General features: G+C 40.7%; 1 protein-coding gene and 1 long non-coding RNA gene across 2 annotated transcripts in view; one reads left to right on the top strand and one right to left on the bottom strand.

Moving 5' to 3' along the window:
- Positions 1-16,810, bottom strand: part of galnt16 (polypeptide N-acetylgalactosaminyltransferase 16) — a 246,567-nt gene that overhangs the window by 105,544 nt on the left and 124,213 nt on the right. Inside the window, exon 2 of the mRNA XM_008118139.3 lies at positions 1,175-1,350. Coding sequence (XP_008116346.2) covers positions 1,175-1,350 — 176 coding nt within the window. The remainder of the gene's footprint in view (positions 1-1,174; positions 1,351-16,810) is intronic.
- On the top strand, positions 6,367-13,947 carry LOC134295456 (uncharacterized). The gene is made up of 2 exons (XR_010002025.1): positions 6,367-6,707; positions 13,456-13,947. It is a non-coding gene; the product is annotated as an uncharacterized LOC134295456 (long non-coding RNA).

The following is a 16,810-nucleotide window of genomic DNA, read 5'->3' as shown; positions in this document are numbered from 1 at the left end:
AACCACTGACTTAGAGCATTCAATTGAAAAGATCTCAGCAAAGAGTCAACAGGTGAGAGCACTTGGGAATAAAGTGCTGAAGGCTGGACTGGTTCTGTGCTGGGAGTAACTTTTGTTGGACTGTACAACCAGAATCCCTTAATTTGAACTCGTGTCCTGGACCTTGACTCTTGTTGGACTGACTACACTTTGGAAGACAGCTTGGATTTGTTGATACTGCTTGGCTTGAACCCTGGACTGAACTCTGACTATTCCTGTGCCTTGCCTCTGTTGAACTGATTAATGTGTATGACCCTGGACTAACTGGGACTGGGACTGATGAGCAGTAGCTTTTGCAGAGATTCCATGTATAGGTTTGTGACAGTGTGTTTGGCTTCATGAAGAACGAGAGGGAGAAAGAGCAAGGGAGGGAGGCTGGAATGAGCACAGTATGAAGAAAATGATGCTTCTGCCTCTTCACTTTGTGCTTCCTTGCAAAACTGTGCTTCTACCATTGTGCCATAACTTTGTGCTTCTACCATTTTAAAGTTGATCTTTCTTTTTATTGTTCCATGTGAATGTGCATTTATACATTCTTTGTTATTTACAAATATTTTCTTATTAATATGTGACAAAAAATGGGGGGGGGGGGTTTGGGGGACTGGAATGGACTAATAGCATTTCAATTCATTCCAATGGTAGAATTTGCTTTTGAGATTAGATCATTTTTGAGTTAAGAGCTTGGTCACAGAACAAATTAAACTCTTAAGTCGAGGTATCACTGTACATTATATGGTCAGTGTAGACCCATATAATGCAGCTCAATGCAGTTCAATGCAGTTCAAACTGCATTATTTGGCAGTGTAGATTCAGCCTAGCATGTCTTTGAGCTTCCATGGCACTGTCTGTTACTCTCAAAAAAAGAGGAAGAAGAAAAAGAAATCATCTGTCTCTATCCAATTAAATCAAAGTGTTTCTGGAGATTTGCTCAGTTTTTTTAATGCCTGCTTCTCTGTAATGCCTTGCCATTGAAAAAAATGCATGCATTAGATTAAAAAAGTTTTTGGAGTTTTACTTGGAAAAGCTACTGTTTATTCTCTATATCAATCTCTGAACATAGATGGCTCAAAGACTGGCAAAGATAATGCAGTAAGAGGATGACTGTACAGTAGATCGCAATAACTTTAAAGGTTACCTGTAATGCCTTGTGTCTCGAATGGGCCGGTCACTGCTGAGTTTGTCACTCTCTAACTGATTGAAAGCATGTTGTCGATAAGGGTCTTCTCCAGCCTTTAGCAACTTTGAAGAAACATAAGCCTTCTCATCAAAACCCCGTAAGCCAGGTTTCTCTGCCTGTGGCGGCCTGGATGCCTAGAGAGAGAGAAAACAACACAGAGCTAGTCTTGTGTGGAAGAGGACTTTGGAGGAGGTAGACATATGCACACAGAGATGTTGTTGTTGTGTGACTTCGTTTCTAACTTATGGAGACCCCAAGACCAACCTCTCATGTGGTTTCTTGGCAAAATGTATATAGAAGACTTTTGCCTTCGCCTTCCTCTGAGGCTAAGAGAGTGTGAGCTGCCCTAGGTCACTCAATGGGTTTCCACGGCTAAGCGGGGATGCGAATTCTGGATTATGGAGCCATTGTTCCACATTGAAACCACACCACCATACTCAATTTCATATACATATACTTAATAATACTATCTCAAAAACTGGAACTCCAGGTGGCTGACAAATTAGACTGGAATTACATTCCTACCTCAGTTTCCATTTGGCTTGATCATAAATTAGACATAGAGCTATAGACAGAAAGACACATCAATATTTTGTTTGATAGAAATGACAAGAAAACAGAAAAAAAATATCTCATTGACCTACTCACAGAAGATGGTAATACATACCATAATTATTATGTAACTCCATGGTTATCTAATTTCTTCTCCAAATATGAAATTAGGAGTCTGATTCTAATTGTTTCCTAGGATCTTGAGTCCAATATTAATGCTATGCCATAGCAATATCCATATTTACAGTATATACAACGATTTCTGTATGTGTGCATCAAATATTGAGGTCTCAGTTGAGGATATGCAGCAATATTTAGAATGTTGCATTTATTATGGAGAGGAGATTAATAAATATTTTGAAATATAGATAAGCAAGTGAAATAACTAGCTGTAAACCAATTAGCATAATGATTGACACATTCCAGTTCTCCAAATCTAGGCAATATAATTTGCAAATGTTGAAGTCTAATATGAATTTTGATAACTACTGTCCTTTTGGGTGGAGAAAATGTATTTTTAGATGCTTAATAAATTAAAAAATATAACACACAATTAAGTCCTGCATAAGACTTCTACACGCCATTGAGTGCTGGATTTAGCTTTGGAAAGTATCTAAAGAGGCAAACAAATAATATGTTCACTGAGCGGAGGGGGTTTTGGCTAAACATCCAAAGTAATCACTAACCCAGTATTCTGTTTTACTCAAACACATATTGCTGATGGTCTTAGGAACCCCTTTGGCAAAGAAGGCTGAAGATCTCTCTACCTGTCCTCTTCAAGGTCTATTTTCTCCAAACTCCACCAGTGTTCAAGTTTAAGGATATTGAATATTTATGCCAAGGTTGGTCCAGATGCTTCATTGTTTGAGTCCACAGTGCTCTCTAGAAGTAGGTGAACTACAACTCCAAAACTCAAGGACAATGCACACCAAAACCTTCCAGTATTTTTGTTGGTAATAGGAGTTCTGTGTGCCAAGATTGGTGCAATTCCATCACTTGGGGGGGGGGGGGGGTCAGAATGCTCTTTGATTGTAGGTGAACTATAAATCCCAGCATCTACAACTCCCAAATGTCAAGGTCTATTTTTCCCAAACTCCATCAGTGTTCAAATTTGCACATATTGAGTATTCATGCCAAGTTTGGTCCAGATCCATAATTGTTTGACTCCAGAGTGCTCTCTGGATGTAGGTGAACAGTATTTTCTGTTGGTCATGGGAGTTCTTTGTGCCAAATTTGGTTCAATTCCATTGTTGGTTGAGTTCATAATGCTCTTTGGTTGTAGGTTAACTATAAATCCCAGCAATTACAACTCCCAAATGACAAAATCAATCCCCCTCCCCAACCCCACTAGTATTCAAATTTGGACATATCAGGTATTTGTACCAAATTTGGTCCAGTGAATGAAAATACATCCTGCATATCAGATATTTACATTATGATTCATCCAAAAGTGTCCCATTCCGCAGAAGATATAACTTCAATAAAGCTAACTGGACAAAGTTTACAGAGACCTTGGAAGCTGCTATTTCTGATATAGAACCTTCTATAGAAAATTATGACTTGTTCACAGAAGCTGTGAAAAGATCCTCAAGGCTCTCAATCCCTAGAGGCTGTCGCACAAGCTACCTACCAGGCCTAAACGAAGAATCACTAAATCAGCTACAAGAATATCTCAGATTATTTCAAGAGAACCCATACAGTGATGGGACTATAGCAGCAGGCCAAAAACTATCTACATCCTTAGCTAATGCTAAGAAAGACCGTTGGATAGAGCTGCTTGAGAACCTGGACATGTCCAAGAGTAGCCGAAAAGCCTGGCAATTGCTGAGACGCCTGGACAGTGACCCTCTGGTCAACCCTGGACACGCGAACGTGACACCAGACCAGATAGCTCACCAGCTAATTCAGAATGGGAAAACCAACTGCAGCAGAATAAAGATGAAAATCAACAGGGTGCCAGAACTTGAAACCCACCAGTTGTCTTCTCCTCTAAACCTGAAAGAACTCAGAGAAGCCATCAAGCGATGTAAGACTGGTAAAGCACCTGGCCTAGATGATGGAGCAAATCAAACACTTGGGCCCCAAAGCTGAAAACTGGCTTTTGAAATTCTACAATCAATGCCTGGCACACAAACAGATTCCCAGAGCATGGAGGAAAACTAAGATCATTGCCATTTTAAAACCTGGTAAAGATGCCTCCAATGCCAGGAACTATCGACCAATCTCCCTCTTATGTCATCTATATAAAGTCTATGAGAGGATGCTATTAAATCGACTAGGACCTGTTATCGAACCCAAGCTTATTGCACAACAAGCAGGTTTCAGACCAGGGAAAAACTGTACAGGTCAAATTCTTCATCTGACTGAACATATCGAGGAAGGCTACGAGAAAGGCTGCATCACGGGAACAGTTTTTGTGGACCTTACGGCAGCCTATGACACGGTGCAACATAGAAAAATGCTGCATAAAGTCTACCATATCACCCGGGACTTTGACTTTACAAAAACTGTCCAGACCCTCTTAGAAAACCGCAGCTTCTATGTGGAGTTTCAGGGCCAGAAAAGCAGATGGAGGAGGCAAAAGAATGGTTTACCCCAAGGCAGCGTTCTTGCACCGACCTTATTTAACATCTTCACAAATGATCAGCCACAACCACCACAAAGAGCTTTATATATGCTGATGACCTTGGCCTTACAACACAAGCGAAAGATTTTGAAACAGTTGAAAACCAACTCACCAATGCCTTGAAAGACCTCTCCAGCTACTACAAAGAGAACCACCTGAAGCCTAACCCTGCCAAGACACAAGTGTGTGCTTTCCACCTACGTAACCGCGAAGCCAACAGGAAACTGAAAGTTACTTGGGAAGGCCAAGAGCTTGAACACTGTTTCCATCCTAAATACCTTGGTGTCACCTTAGATTGAACACTAACATATAGGAAACACTGCATGAACACCAAGCACAAAGTAGCTGCACGCAACAACATCCTGCGGAAACTGACTGCCAGCGCATGGGGTGCAGACCCACAAGTAATAAAAACATCAGCCCTGGCCTTTTCTTTCTCAACTACAGAGTATGCCTGTCCTGTTTGGCACAAGTCTGCCCATGCAAAGCAGGTGGACATAGCACTGAATGAAACATGCAGAATCATCACGGGATGCCTTAAACCTACACCTGTTGATAAACTCTACAAGTTAGCTGGCATTGCCCCTCCTGACGTGCGACGGGAAGTTGCTGCTAACAGTGAGAGAGAAAAGGTTGAACATTGTGAAAGCCACCCACTGCATGGCTATCACCCTCCTCCCACCAGACTCAAATCAAGGAAGGGCTTCATGAGAACCACCACTCCTCTTGATGTTCCTCCAGCAACAGCAAGGGTGTCCCTCTGGGCAGTTAAACCTGGCAATTCTAACTGGATGGCCCCCCAAGAGGGTCTTCCTCCAGGGGCAAACCAGGAATGGGCAACTTGGAAGTCCCTGAACAGACTCAGAAGCGGAGTGGGCAGATCTAAAGACAACTTGGCAAGGTGGCACTACCTGGAGGAATCCTCCACCTTGTGTGACTGTGGAGCTGAACAAACAACTTAGCATATGTATGCTTGCCCACAATGCCCTGCCTCATGTACGGAGGAGGAGTTGTTTAAAGCTACAGACAATGCGGTTGCTGTTGCCCGCTTTTGGTCCAAAACTATTTAGTTGCTTGTGATTTCTTTTCTTTTTTATTTTATTTCCATTATTTGAAATGTATTTGCTGTACCAATGCTTTTGACACGAAATAAATAAATAAATAAATTATGATTCATAACAGTAGCAAAATTAAAGTTATGAAGTAGCAACAAAAATAATTTTATTGTTGGGGGTCACCACAACACGAGGAACTGTTTTAATGGGTTGCCTCATTAGGAAGGTTGAGAACCACTGATCTACACTCTAGAATTATTGCAGTTTGTCACCACTTTAATAGCCATGTCTTAATGCTGTGGAATTATGAGAGCTGCAGTTTTACAAAGTCTCTAGCCTTTTCTGCCAAAGAGTACTGGTATCTCACCAAACTAATAAACCCAGGATTCTATAGCATTGAGCCCTGGCAGTTAAGGTGTTGTCAAACTGCATTAATTCTACAGTGTAAATGCATCTGAGGCTTCAGAGGAAGGTAATGGCTCATCTGCTTAGAACAAATCTTGCCAAGAAAATCCCATTATAGGTTTGCCTTAGGTCTCCAAATTGGAAATGACTTAAAGTCACTCAGAAGTAACAGCAGAAACTAGGGTAGAGATACAAAGCTCATTAAAGCAGCTGTACTGGAAAGAGGGATATGGTTTTTGCAATCAAAATTGGCCACTACAGGATTTTCTATTACCTCAATGCCTTCCCAGGTTGGGAAGCAATTAATGGCCCCCTCCATCTCGCAGCAATCAGCAGCATTGCCTTCTTCCAATTGGATTTTCATTAACAAAAACCCAGTTGATTGGATAATGCTGGACTAAACCACAGGGTCAGTGCCCTAAATTGTCTCAAGAGTGTTGACCTGTTTGGGTCATTCTCAAGAATCTGCTAAACTGGTCAAAGAATCCAGGGAAAGAAGGCTCTTCCACCGTCTTTATAGTCACGTAAAAATGTAATGCACTAAGTACCCCAATGCGGCCTTCCCTGAACAATTCTCCCTTCTTTTGGTACAATAATCATTTCCTCCTCACCCCAGGCTGAAATGAGTCTGGTTGCTAGGATAAACGACAAAGCTAAAACTGTTAGGCGCTGTATAGAAAGCGTGATTGATTCCATAGTCTTGAAAGCTTTTCCAGGAAGCATAGCTTCACTGACAGAAAGCAAAGGGCACAAATGAAGAAAAATATTTGTGGAAACGGATGAAGAAAATCATTTTGAGACTGTTGTCATTAACCGTTTACACCTCCAGAGAAGAAAGAGGGAGAAAGTTAAGGTAAGAATGCTCCTTAGTAAACAACCATGGTGAATACATTGTATTTTGAACTGCAGAGCAATACAGAACACATTTTCTTCCTTTTCTTTTTTCAGTTTTACAATGTTTAAAAGAACCTACTTGCAAAAAGCTCTTTTACAATAGACTGTTCAGCAAAAGATAATGTTAACATTTAAAAACCATAGCTTCCTCTTTACTATACAAAAGGAATAAAAAAAATTGTGGGATAAGTTAGTATAAGCTAACACATTTTCTCAGACAATAGGAGCTAGTGCTTTATGTGTGAGGTCTTGTTGGGCATGCAGCCAGATGCTTGGGAGTTAAATAGAGCTCTATTTGTCTTATTGCCATGGAGTGTACCACCCATATATTCACATCCATGAAAAAAATACTTATCTTTCATGGAATCTTAACTCTTTCATATCTCAACATATCACCTCTTCATCCTGCCCTTCAAGACAGTACATGTGGAGGAGGAAGAGTTGTTGTCCCCATTCAATTGGCTAGCACTGTTGCCCCTTCATTGAAGAATGATTACTGTCTCCTTTGGATTTCTTTTGTAGTGCTGTTTGTTGCATTTCTGCAGTCAATACCCAGATGTGCAACTACAAATCTCATGATCTGGTTGATGGCTGGGGATGATGTGATGTTTGTGAAGCAGAACATATGGGAACTGTTGAATTGAGTGTATTCCAGACAGCACCAAATCACAGGTTCTAGTCAGGGGCAAAAAACCCAAAAAAAACGGGACCTGAAAACAGGTCCACATACACACCTGTTGGTCCTGGGATTTCTGCCTGTCGTCCACACTTGCTGCTTTGTCCTGGGATTTTGCAACCCCCAAGGTGGCCACCATGAGACGTTCATTGGAAATTTCAGTGATTTTTAAAAGAACAAAATGCAAATATACAAATCGTTGTATAAGTTCTGTTCCTGGGTTATAGAGGCTGCATGGCCATCTGTGAAGACAAGTTTGGTCATGTACTTGTGCCTGGGAACAATGGGGTGATGTTCCTGGGTTATACATGTCTGTTCCTCATTGCTTTTATCATAAAAACATGGGGAAAGTTGATTACATGGCAAAACCTTTGTTTGTGTTCCACAAACTTCATTAAACATATGGAGAACAAAGTTCCTCTTGCCAGGATAAAGTTTTCACCTTCTAGTCAACTGTTGTCATGTTTTTAGGATACAACCAATCAGGAACCAACATGTTTAATCCAGGAACAAACCAACAAAAAATCCTGTATTTTCTGAGTGTATGGACATACAGACTCGAATATCCGCATTTTCCAGCCACACCTGAAAATCTCGTGGTTTTGGCCTTTGCAGTGATTGCTCCTGCATTTTCAGGGGACATCGTTTCTGGGTTATATTTTGAAGTAGGAGCTCCTGAGATAAAGGTACTGTCTGGACAGGACCAGGGAAAGGCTGTCTTAAACCATGGGGTTTAACAACCTAATCATTTGAGTTTTGTTATTTACATGTGTCTTCTTTTCCTTGCACAAAAAGACAAAGGGCATCATGATAATAATTTCTCAATGCTAGGCAACAATATTTTTCTGAATAATCACATCTTTCTCTGATATGTACACATAGCATGGTGTATTCTTGTTACTGAACAGTCATTGCACTGATTATTGGAAAGTATTCATGGCCCACCGCCAGTTGTAAAGCTCATGTTCTGCATGCATAAGGATCCAAATTCTGTCCTCGGAATCTTCTGGCCAGGCAGAAAATATTCCCTCTCTGAAATCTCTGGGAGCCACTGCCAGTCCATATAAGGCAGCTTTTTATGTGTGGAAATTATCTGCTGACCTTTTCTTGAAAACCCAAAGGTGTTGCTGGGCAGTTGCATGATCTTTTCAGCTCCTATAACCCATCACATTCTCCTTAGAGATCTCATTAATGAAACTGTCTTCTTCCATCCATATAAAATGTCCTTCTCCTGTATGACAAGATCAGATGACCTTTTACACCGACTGTAGCACCCCAATTCCATTTTAACTGTCTTAATGGCATTGTGTGGAATCCTGAGAATCCTGGTGGCTACCTTTCTGGCAGAGAATTCTAAATACCTCCCTTCAACTACAAATCCCAAGATTCCACATGGTGTCATCATGGCTCTTAAAGTGGAATCATAATGCTGTACAGTGTTCCCTCACAACTTCATGGTTCACTTTTCACGGATTCACTGTTTTGCGGTTTTTCAACAAACTTTAAAAGACTATTATAAATCATTAAAAATACAATTTACAGCCTAAGGAAGGGAGGAAGGAGAAGCCAAAGGGAGAGAAAAGGAGCCCAAGTGGCAATGGGAGGAGAAGGAGGTGATTTATCAACACACAATTGGTTGATAAAGACTTAAGTTAGTGTATAATTACTAAAATAATATATAAATATTTAAATAAATAAAAATAGCGTCCCCACTTCACGGATTTTCATTTATTGCGGGTGATCCTGGAACCTAACCCCAGCGATAAGTGAGGGAGCACTGTAATTGTATAGTACAAAAGGCCTCTACAGCTTAGGAATGCTATCTTTCAAGAAACACAACTTTCAAAATCCTCCAGTCAACATAGCTACCAGACTGGGAGCTGTTGTCCAAAAAGTAACTTTTTCAAACTCAGCATCACTTCCAACCCCTTTATTCATTTTGTAAGAGCTTAATCATTCCACTTCAAAGAAACAACAATATAAAATAATTAGAATAGCATCTTCTTTCAACTCACCCAACAATATGCGAAGGGATATTGTAACACCTTTTTGACTGAGACAAAAATGTTTTTGGCATATGATTTTGTAGACTTTCATCTCCCTCATCTAATGCAACCCAAAATAAGTCTGTGGGAGAAGGGTAAATATCTAATGAGATATAACCCTAAAGGAAAAGTAGATGATACTGAAGAAGTTGCTTGAAATACTGCCATTCCTCTACATTTGTGGGTTTGACTTTTGTTGATTTGATTCAAAAGTGTTCTCACTAGGGATGTCTAGGCCCTCCCGTGTGACTCTGGCTTAACCTACACTGCCATATAAGGCAGTTTCGTAATGCAGATTATCTGCATTGAACTGGATTATATATGAGTCTACACTGCCATATAATCCAGTTCAATGCAGTTAATCTGCATTTTGAAACTAGATTATATGGCAGTGTAGATCCAGCCTCTGTGATCAATTTCCTCCAGTAATGCGGGAGGACCTAGATTTTTCTAGAGAAAACATTTGTCTAGGAATCTTAAAATCCTCCAATGTGATTCTACGAGTTTCCACAGGATTGCCATATCTTCAGCTTTCAGAAGAAAATGACCAGAGAGTCATGCTAGAAAACCTAGAAATTCCTAAAAAGGTATTCTTTATGACGAATTTCTATATTTGGCATTTTTTACTTTCACAAGGGTCCTGTGAGCCCCCAACCCCAGCAAATGTGGAGGGTTGACCATATATTATTTGGAATTGATTTCTGTACCATTGGGAGGGAAGACATTCTCACAAACAAACAAGAAAGCAAAGCAAAGCAAACACCAAACAAGGAAGAAAGCAAAACATACTCAGAGGGATAGAGGACATCAGACAGAGAGACTTAATTTAACCAAGAGTTTCTTTCTAACAGTCTCCTGTTGTTCCTCCATAACCTAGGACATCCACAGTAATGAGGAAGAAAGATAACCAAAGGGTGTATGAAAAAGGAGTGATTAAAAATGACTGGAAAATAATGGGAGCACTGTGAGAGCCCATATGCAATAATGGGAACTACAAAAGCCAATTGATGCGAGTGGGTATTTAGTTGGGATTTGCCGCTCCTTTTATTGCCTATTCTTTTCATAGGGCATCCTTGTTATTCTTTTTTTTTTTTTACTATATTCCAGGCCAACAAGAAAGCAATTTACTTGAAAGCAGTTATGCTCTCAGAAAATAAAATTAGGTTTTTACATGTGTCTTCCATTTCCTTGGATTGCTCTAATTCATTCCTCCATACTGTTAGAAGAAGAAAACTACTCAGAGTGGGCTAATGAGGTTCATATGGGTGGGTTTGATGTGGTGTTTCTTTGCATTGTGTGTTTGTGGGAAGGGAGGGAGAGATTAATTGAAACCTCCATAACAAAGGCTGACCTGATGAACAGCAACAATGTCTTAGGGCCATCCAGACAGGCCTTAAAAAGGAGACCTGTCTGGGTTTTTACCGGGGGCATCCAAATGATGCTCCTGGTAAGAATGAATTAATTCGGAATAACCTTGGTTATTCCAAATAATTAAATACCCCATTAGATCTGGGCCTTCCTGAAAGGTCTGGGTTTAATGGGGTATTGGGCCTGTGGGGACTCATGGCCAGGTAATTCCAGTACTACCAGGAACTACCCAGGGGCAAATCCTCATTTGCCATGTGGAAACTTTTGGGCTCTTGGAGCCAAAGGTCCAGGATGGCACCCAACTTCTCCCCCCAGCTCTCAGAACAACCCTTAAAACTTAAAAAAAAACTTACCCGGTCACCATTAAAGTGCTCCCTGCATCCTCCTGGTGTGAAAAAATGACTCACCAAGAGATGGGGAGAGGACAAAGAGGAATATCACTCCTCATCCCCACCCCTCCGTCTCCTGGTGTGCTATTTCTTTGTGCCAGAAGGATGCAAAGAGCACCTTAATGACAGCCAGGTATGGGTTTTTTTTAAGGTTTTAAGGGTTGTTTTGTGGGGCTTCAGGGTGGCTGCATGCTGTCCTGGTAGTTACCAAAAGGGCATGTACCATCCTTTTTGGGGAAGTCTGAGTTTTTGGGGGAAGTGGGAATGGGAATCCATGCCAAAACAGGTCTCTTAAACCTGCTTTGGTGCAGATTTTGGTGCTGTCTGGAAGCTCCCTTAGTGAATTTCATCCTTTCTGCCCTAAATGAAACTGAAATGCAATGTGTTAAACAAAGTGGGCAAATAAAAAATCCTGATGTTTCTGGACTGCAGCTCCCATCAGCCTGCATTGGTAAAGATGTTGAATACTGAATATGACAGTCCAACAATATTTGGAGGGAAACCACTTTGCCCATAGTTTGAGTAAAGTAGACCATCAAAGCAATTGTTGTTCTGTTTTGTACAAGGAAGGAATCACTTGTTATTAGAATTATCACTCATTTCTCACTTCTGCCATTTAGTGTGACAACTCCAGAGTGCTTTACAAGAAATCATAGAAATAACATCTCAATTAAAAAGGAAATAAAGTAAAAACTAAAAATAGTACACCCTTGAAAAGTTGATTACCAGTTTAACACTACTCTAGACAATATACTAGAACAGGACTCCCTTTTATGACATACCATGCCATATCAGCCAATTGTTTAATATTAATAATAATACTAATAATAATAATAATAATAATAATAATAATAATAATAATAATAATAATTTTGTATCCCGCCTCCATCTCCCCAAGGGGAGTTGGAGTGGCTTACATGGGGACGAGCCCAGTCAATATCATAGAACATAATCACATCAAAATACATACACCGTACCATAAAACAGAATAAAACAACAACAGTTATAAACAATAAATCCACATTTGTAGCAAAAGATTACAGAGTGATACAGATATAGATCAAATATTACAATGGAAAACTAAGCCTGCTTGTAAAGTTCTTCTGGCATTCTAAAATGGCACGTGAGGAGAAGGAGTGGAGGCATGAATAAGATGTAAACAATAGGTGACACCAGAAGCGTGCAAATATACAGTGTTCCTCACTTATCACGGGGGTTACGTTCCAGAATAAGTGAAAATCCGCAAAATAGGGACACTATATTTATTTTAATATTTATACATTATTTTAGTAGTTATATACTATTTTAAGCCTTTATCAACCAATCGTGTGTTGATAAATCGCCTCCTTCTCCTCCCATTGCTGCTTGGGCTCCTTTTCTCTCCCTTCTGCTTCTCCTTCCTCCCTTCCTTAGGCTGTAAATTGTATTTTTTATGATTTATAAAAAATATGCAATTTGAAAAACTGCAAAACAGTGAATCCGCTAAAAGTGAACCGCAAAGTAGTGAGAGAACATTGTATATGGAGATTTTTTTTTCTCTTTCTCTACTGCGTTACTTTCTACTATGTTATCTTCTAAACTTTTTTTCATGAGGAAATGTGGTAGTGTTATGATTGAGCCTCATGGCTCTGTTACTGGCAGACGTGGGCGTAAGACTCCTCGAGAGTCAGATACTCTCGAGGAGCGAGAAAGAAAGAGACTGCGAGATATCTTTGCAGCACCATCTGACGAAGAGTCTTTTGAGGGGTTTACGGAGAGAATGGAGGAGGGGCTGGTTAGCTCGGAGGAGGATGAGATGGATTGGACTCGGGTGAGGGAGGAATTGGGTGCCACTGGCAATGATGGGATGGAAGATGAATGGGGACCTTCAGGATTAGATCCATGGACAAGCTGGAGGGATGGGACGGGATCCACAGCTGGGGATGCTGTGGGGCGTAGTCAGAGGTGTTCCAGCTCTGATGAGGAAAGTGATGAGGAAACGCCCGGGTTAAGGAGGGCAGCTGATAGTGATGAGGATTTGTAACTGGCATAAAATGAGGCTTGGGAGCAATTGCAAATTGCGTTGGGCAAGGTAATCTGGACGAACGCTTGGGATCTGTGTGGGACGCTTTCCTGAAGACTGGTGTGTTTTCGTGTGCTGATACGTAAGTTGTTTTGGAATTTGGGGTCAGACGGCGGGAGGAATTGTGTGGGCTTTTGTTTGTGCAAACTTGTGCTTAATCTCATTAGCTTTGACCTTCCGTCGTCTTCTTGACGGACGCCATCTCCTGCTTTGGATTTCGGACTGAACTGACCACGGCTTGACTTCCCCCTACTCGGACTTGGTGAATCTACAAACGTCTGCTTCTGGCTTGAACTACGGAAAGGAACTGGGTCTACTCTACTGCTTCAATCCTCGGCTGATCTGTGTGTATTGGAAATCTTGTCTGCTGTGTGGAGGAGTGACTCAAGTTACTCAAAGCACAGTGCTGGCAGCAGAGAGGAATCTGCTGCCAATTAATTGCATTCTTTTGAACACTTTGTTCCCCGGCTTCTGTTTTGTTTATCCCCAGGCTGAAGCAAGCTGTTTTGTTTTTACCCGGATTAAACTCCGGTTTAATCCGGTTTATCTTTTGAACGTTTTTCCTTGCCCCTTTTTGCTTTTAAAGGCTAATACTGCCTGGCCCTTGTATTTTACGGGCATTTTGAGTTCTGTTATCCAATAAACTCTGTTATCTTTGATCTTGTGGCGTTCTGTCTTTGACAGGTTATGTGGTTATGTGATACTATGCTTGTATAATCCAAATATTTTTTTTAAAAAAAAGAACAGGAGTCCCCAAACTAAGGTCCGCAGGCAGGTTACAGCCCTCCAAGGTCATTTAACCACCCTAAACTTTAGACTTAAGGTCACCCTACATCTGAAACAACTTGAAGTCACACAACAACAACAACAACAACAACAACAACAACAACAACAATCTTAATTAACCTGACTCATCAGTCAAAAGGAGGCCCACACTTCTAATTGAAATACCAGTAAGTTTATATTGGTTAAAATTATTCTTTATTTTAATTATTGTATTTCTTTGCATTACAAATAACATTTGTGCAGTGTGTGTTCATTTTTTTCTAACTATAGTCTGAGCCCCCATTAGTCTGAGGGACCATGAACCTTCAGCTTAAAAAGTTTGAGGACTGCTGAGGTCTAAAATAGAGCTATAAAGGAATCCAGTTAGTTGAGACTAACTGGTTTATTCTAGCATAAGCTTTTGTGGCTTTATGTCCACTTCATCATATCAAAGTCCACAAAAGTATATCCTAAAATAAACCAATATTGCTGAATTCTTTTATGCCAACTTCTTTTTTTATGCATTTGGAGTGGTGAAATTGGAATGTTAGGTGAAAAGCTTTAACACATTTTGTTAAGCATTAGGAAAACTCAACAATCATATCTAATCTAATTATGTTAATGTTTATGGATGGAGGAATTTTTTTTTAAAAAAAATGTTCCTATGCTGATTTTGAGAAATAATATGGTTAGCAGGGGAAATGGGATACAATACTTGGTTTGCTGCCGATAAATGGCACTGGATCTTTAGAAAGTGCTATGTGGAAAGATTTACATTGTCTTCCCCAGTTTAGCACTTTGGGAGTACCGTAAATAAAAATCATAGAATCTGATCACTGGTTGGGAATGTTAGGGTGTCAGGACCCAGGCTGCAGAGCACCAATAACCATACGCAGAGGCCAGAATCTATCTAATATCTTTATTAAAGAATTATATAAAGTCAATAAAAACAAGTGTAGAATATAGTCCAGAAGTAGACCCTTCAGGAAAGGTCAAATATAGTCCAGGAAAGCAATGTCCAATATATGATATTAAAATCTAAAGTTATAATCCACTTCACCGAAACACACACTATTTAGCAAGCAATAGTGTGGGGAACTGTCCATAGTCTTTGAGGCTCAAGGTAAATCCGAAGGAGGGGAAAACAAGGCTGGAATCCGAGAAGCAGGGTCCGTGGTTTAAAACGCAAGGCAAGGCAAGACTTGAGACTTGGCAAGGTCCAACTTGAAACAAGACAATCGTGGAACAAGAACTGAGTCCATAGAAATCCGTGGAACAAGGCTGGGCTGGAAACTTGGTTCAGGAGCTGGGAACTGGGGTACGAAGTCTACACACGATCTCACTCCACGAGCTGACGAATTGACTCCGCAAGGAATCCTTTGTGGCCAAACATCTATATAGGATCTTGTTTTCCCGCCAAAGCACACTTTCTCTGGGGAACAAGAACCGAAACCTATACTGTCCAGATGCAGGACTCCTTAAACTTTCCCAAGGGAAACAGACTTAATCATCTAATTGTCTGGCAGCTATCCGGGCGCTTCGGCGAGTCGCCTCCCGAGCGCGTCTATCTTGATTATAATAAAGGCGGCGAGAAAATGGGGGAGATTTCTCCTCAAGGCTTGTTTGGCTGACTTCTTGTGGGCAAACATCCTGCAGCTGCAAGGGCTCCAAATCTGGCAGAAACGGTGGGAAACCCAAGTTTTCCTCTTCATCTGTCACAACAGTACTAGGAACGGGACTACATGGCCCATGAGTCATCACATAGGGCCAACTAATCTAGAAGCATGCAATATAAGATGGTATCAAATTTGGCTACTGATCAGCCTTCAATTAGCAAGGGTTGTATTTTCTTCCATAAAGTTGCTTCAGCTTTGAAAACTTTGGAAGACGTCCTTTATCTCAATCCCACCAACTTCACAGTGACATTTATTTGAAAGACAAGAGACCTTTATTTGTGGTTGCTCCCAGGAACTTCTGCTTTAGAGAAGTGAGGATGGCTTCTTCCCTGTTATTCTCCTGTCAGAAAATGAAAACCTTTCAACTCCAACAGGCTTCCGGGGATTGATTGCACACTCTTTTAATGGTGTGCCATCCTATTGATTTTTCTGTTTTTCAAGTGGTGTTACTTTCTATAAATGATTTAATCATATTTTAACAATAACATTTTTCATTTTTTACTTTGGCATTTGCATGTGTTTATTTTAATTTTTGTAAGCCACTTCAAGCTAGCTAGTGGCTTACTAAAATTAAAAGGTCTCAAAACACAACTGGCATCTTGTTAGTTACAACGATCAAAAGGCTTGTTAACATTGGCTGATTAGCTTGTGCTGAATGTGAAGTTGCTATTGGCTGTCTTTATGACGTCCAGGGACTTCCTATTCTTAGTAAAGGTAAAGGTTTCCCCTGACGTTAAGTCCAGTCGTGTCCGACTCTGGGGGTTAGTGCTCATCTCCATTTCTAAGCTGAAGAGCCGGTGTTGTCCATAAACACCTCCAAGGTCATGTGCCCGGCATGACTGCATGGAACGCTGTTACCTTTCCGCCAGAGCGGTACCTATTGATCTACTCACATTTGCATGCCTTCGAACTGCTAGGTTGGCAGGAGCTGGAGCTAACAACGGGCGCTCACTCCGCTCCTCGAATTTGAACCTGGGACCGTTCGGTCTGCAAGTTCAGCAGCTCAGCGCTTTAACACACTGAGCCACCGGAGGCCTGTTCTTATTGCAAGGTAAATCCCATTAATTTGGTTTAGTCCTGT

The sequence above is a fragment of the Anolis carolinensis genome, chromosome 1 (genome assembly GCF_035594765.1).
Source record: "Anolis carolinensis isolate JA03-04 chromosome 1, rAnoCar3.1.pri, whole genome shotgun sequence".
Classification (NCBI taxonomy): domain Eukaryota; kingdom Metazoa; phylum Chordata; class Lepidosauria; order Squamata; family Dactyloidae; genus Anolis; species Anolis carolinensis.
Note: the sequence above shows the minus strand (reverse complement) of the source record. Positions and strands in the feature narration are given on the sequence as shown.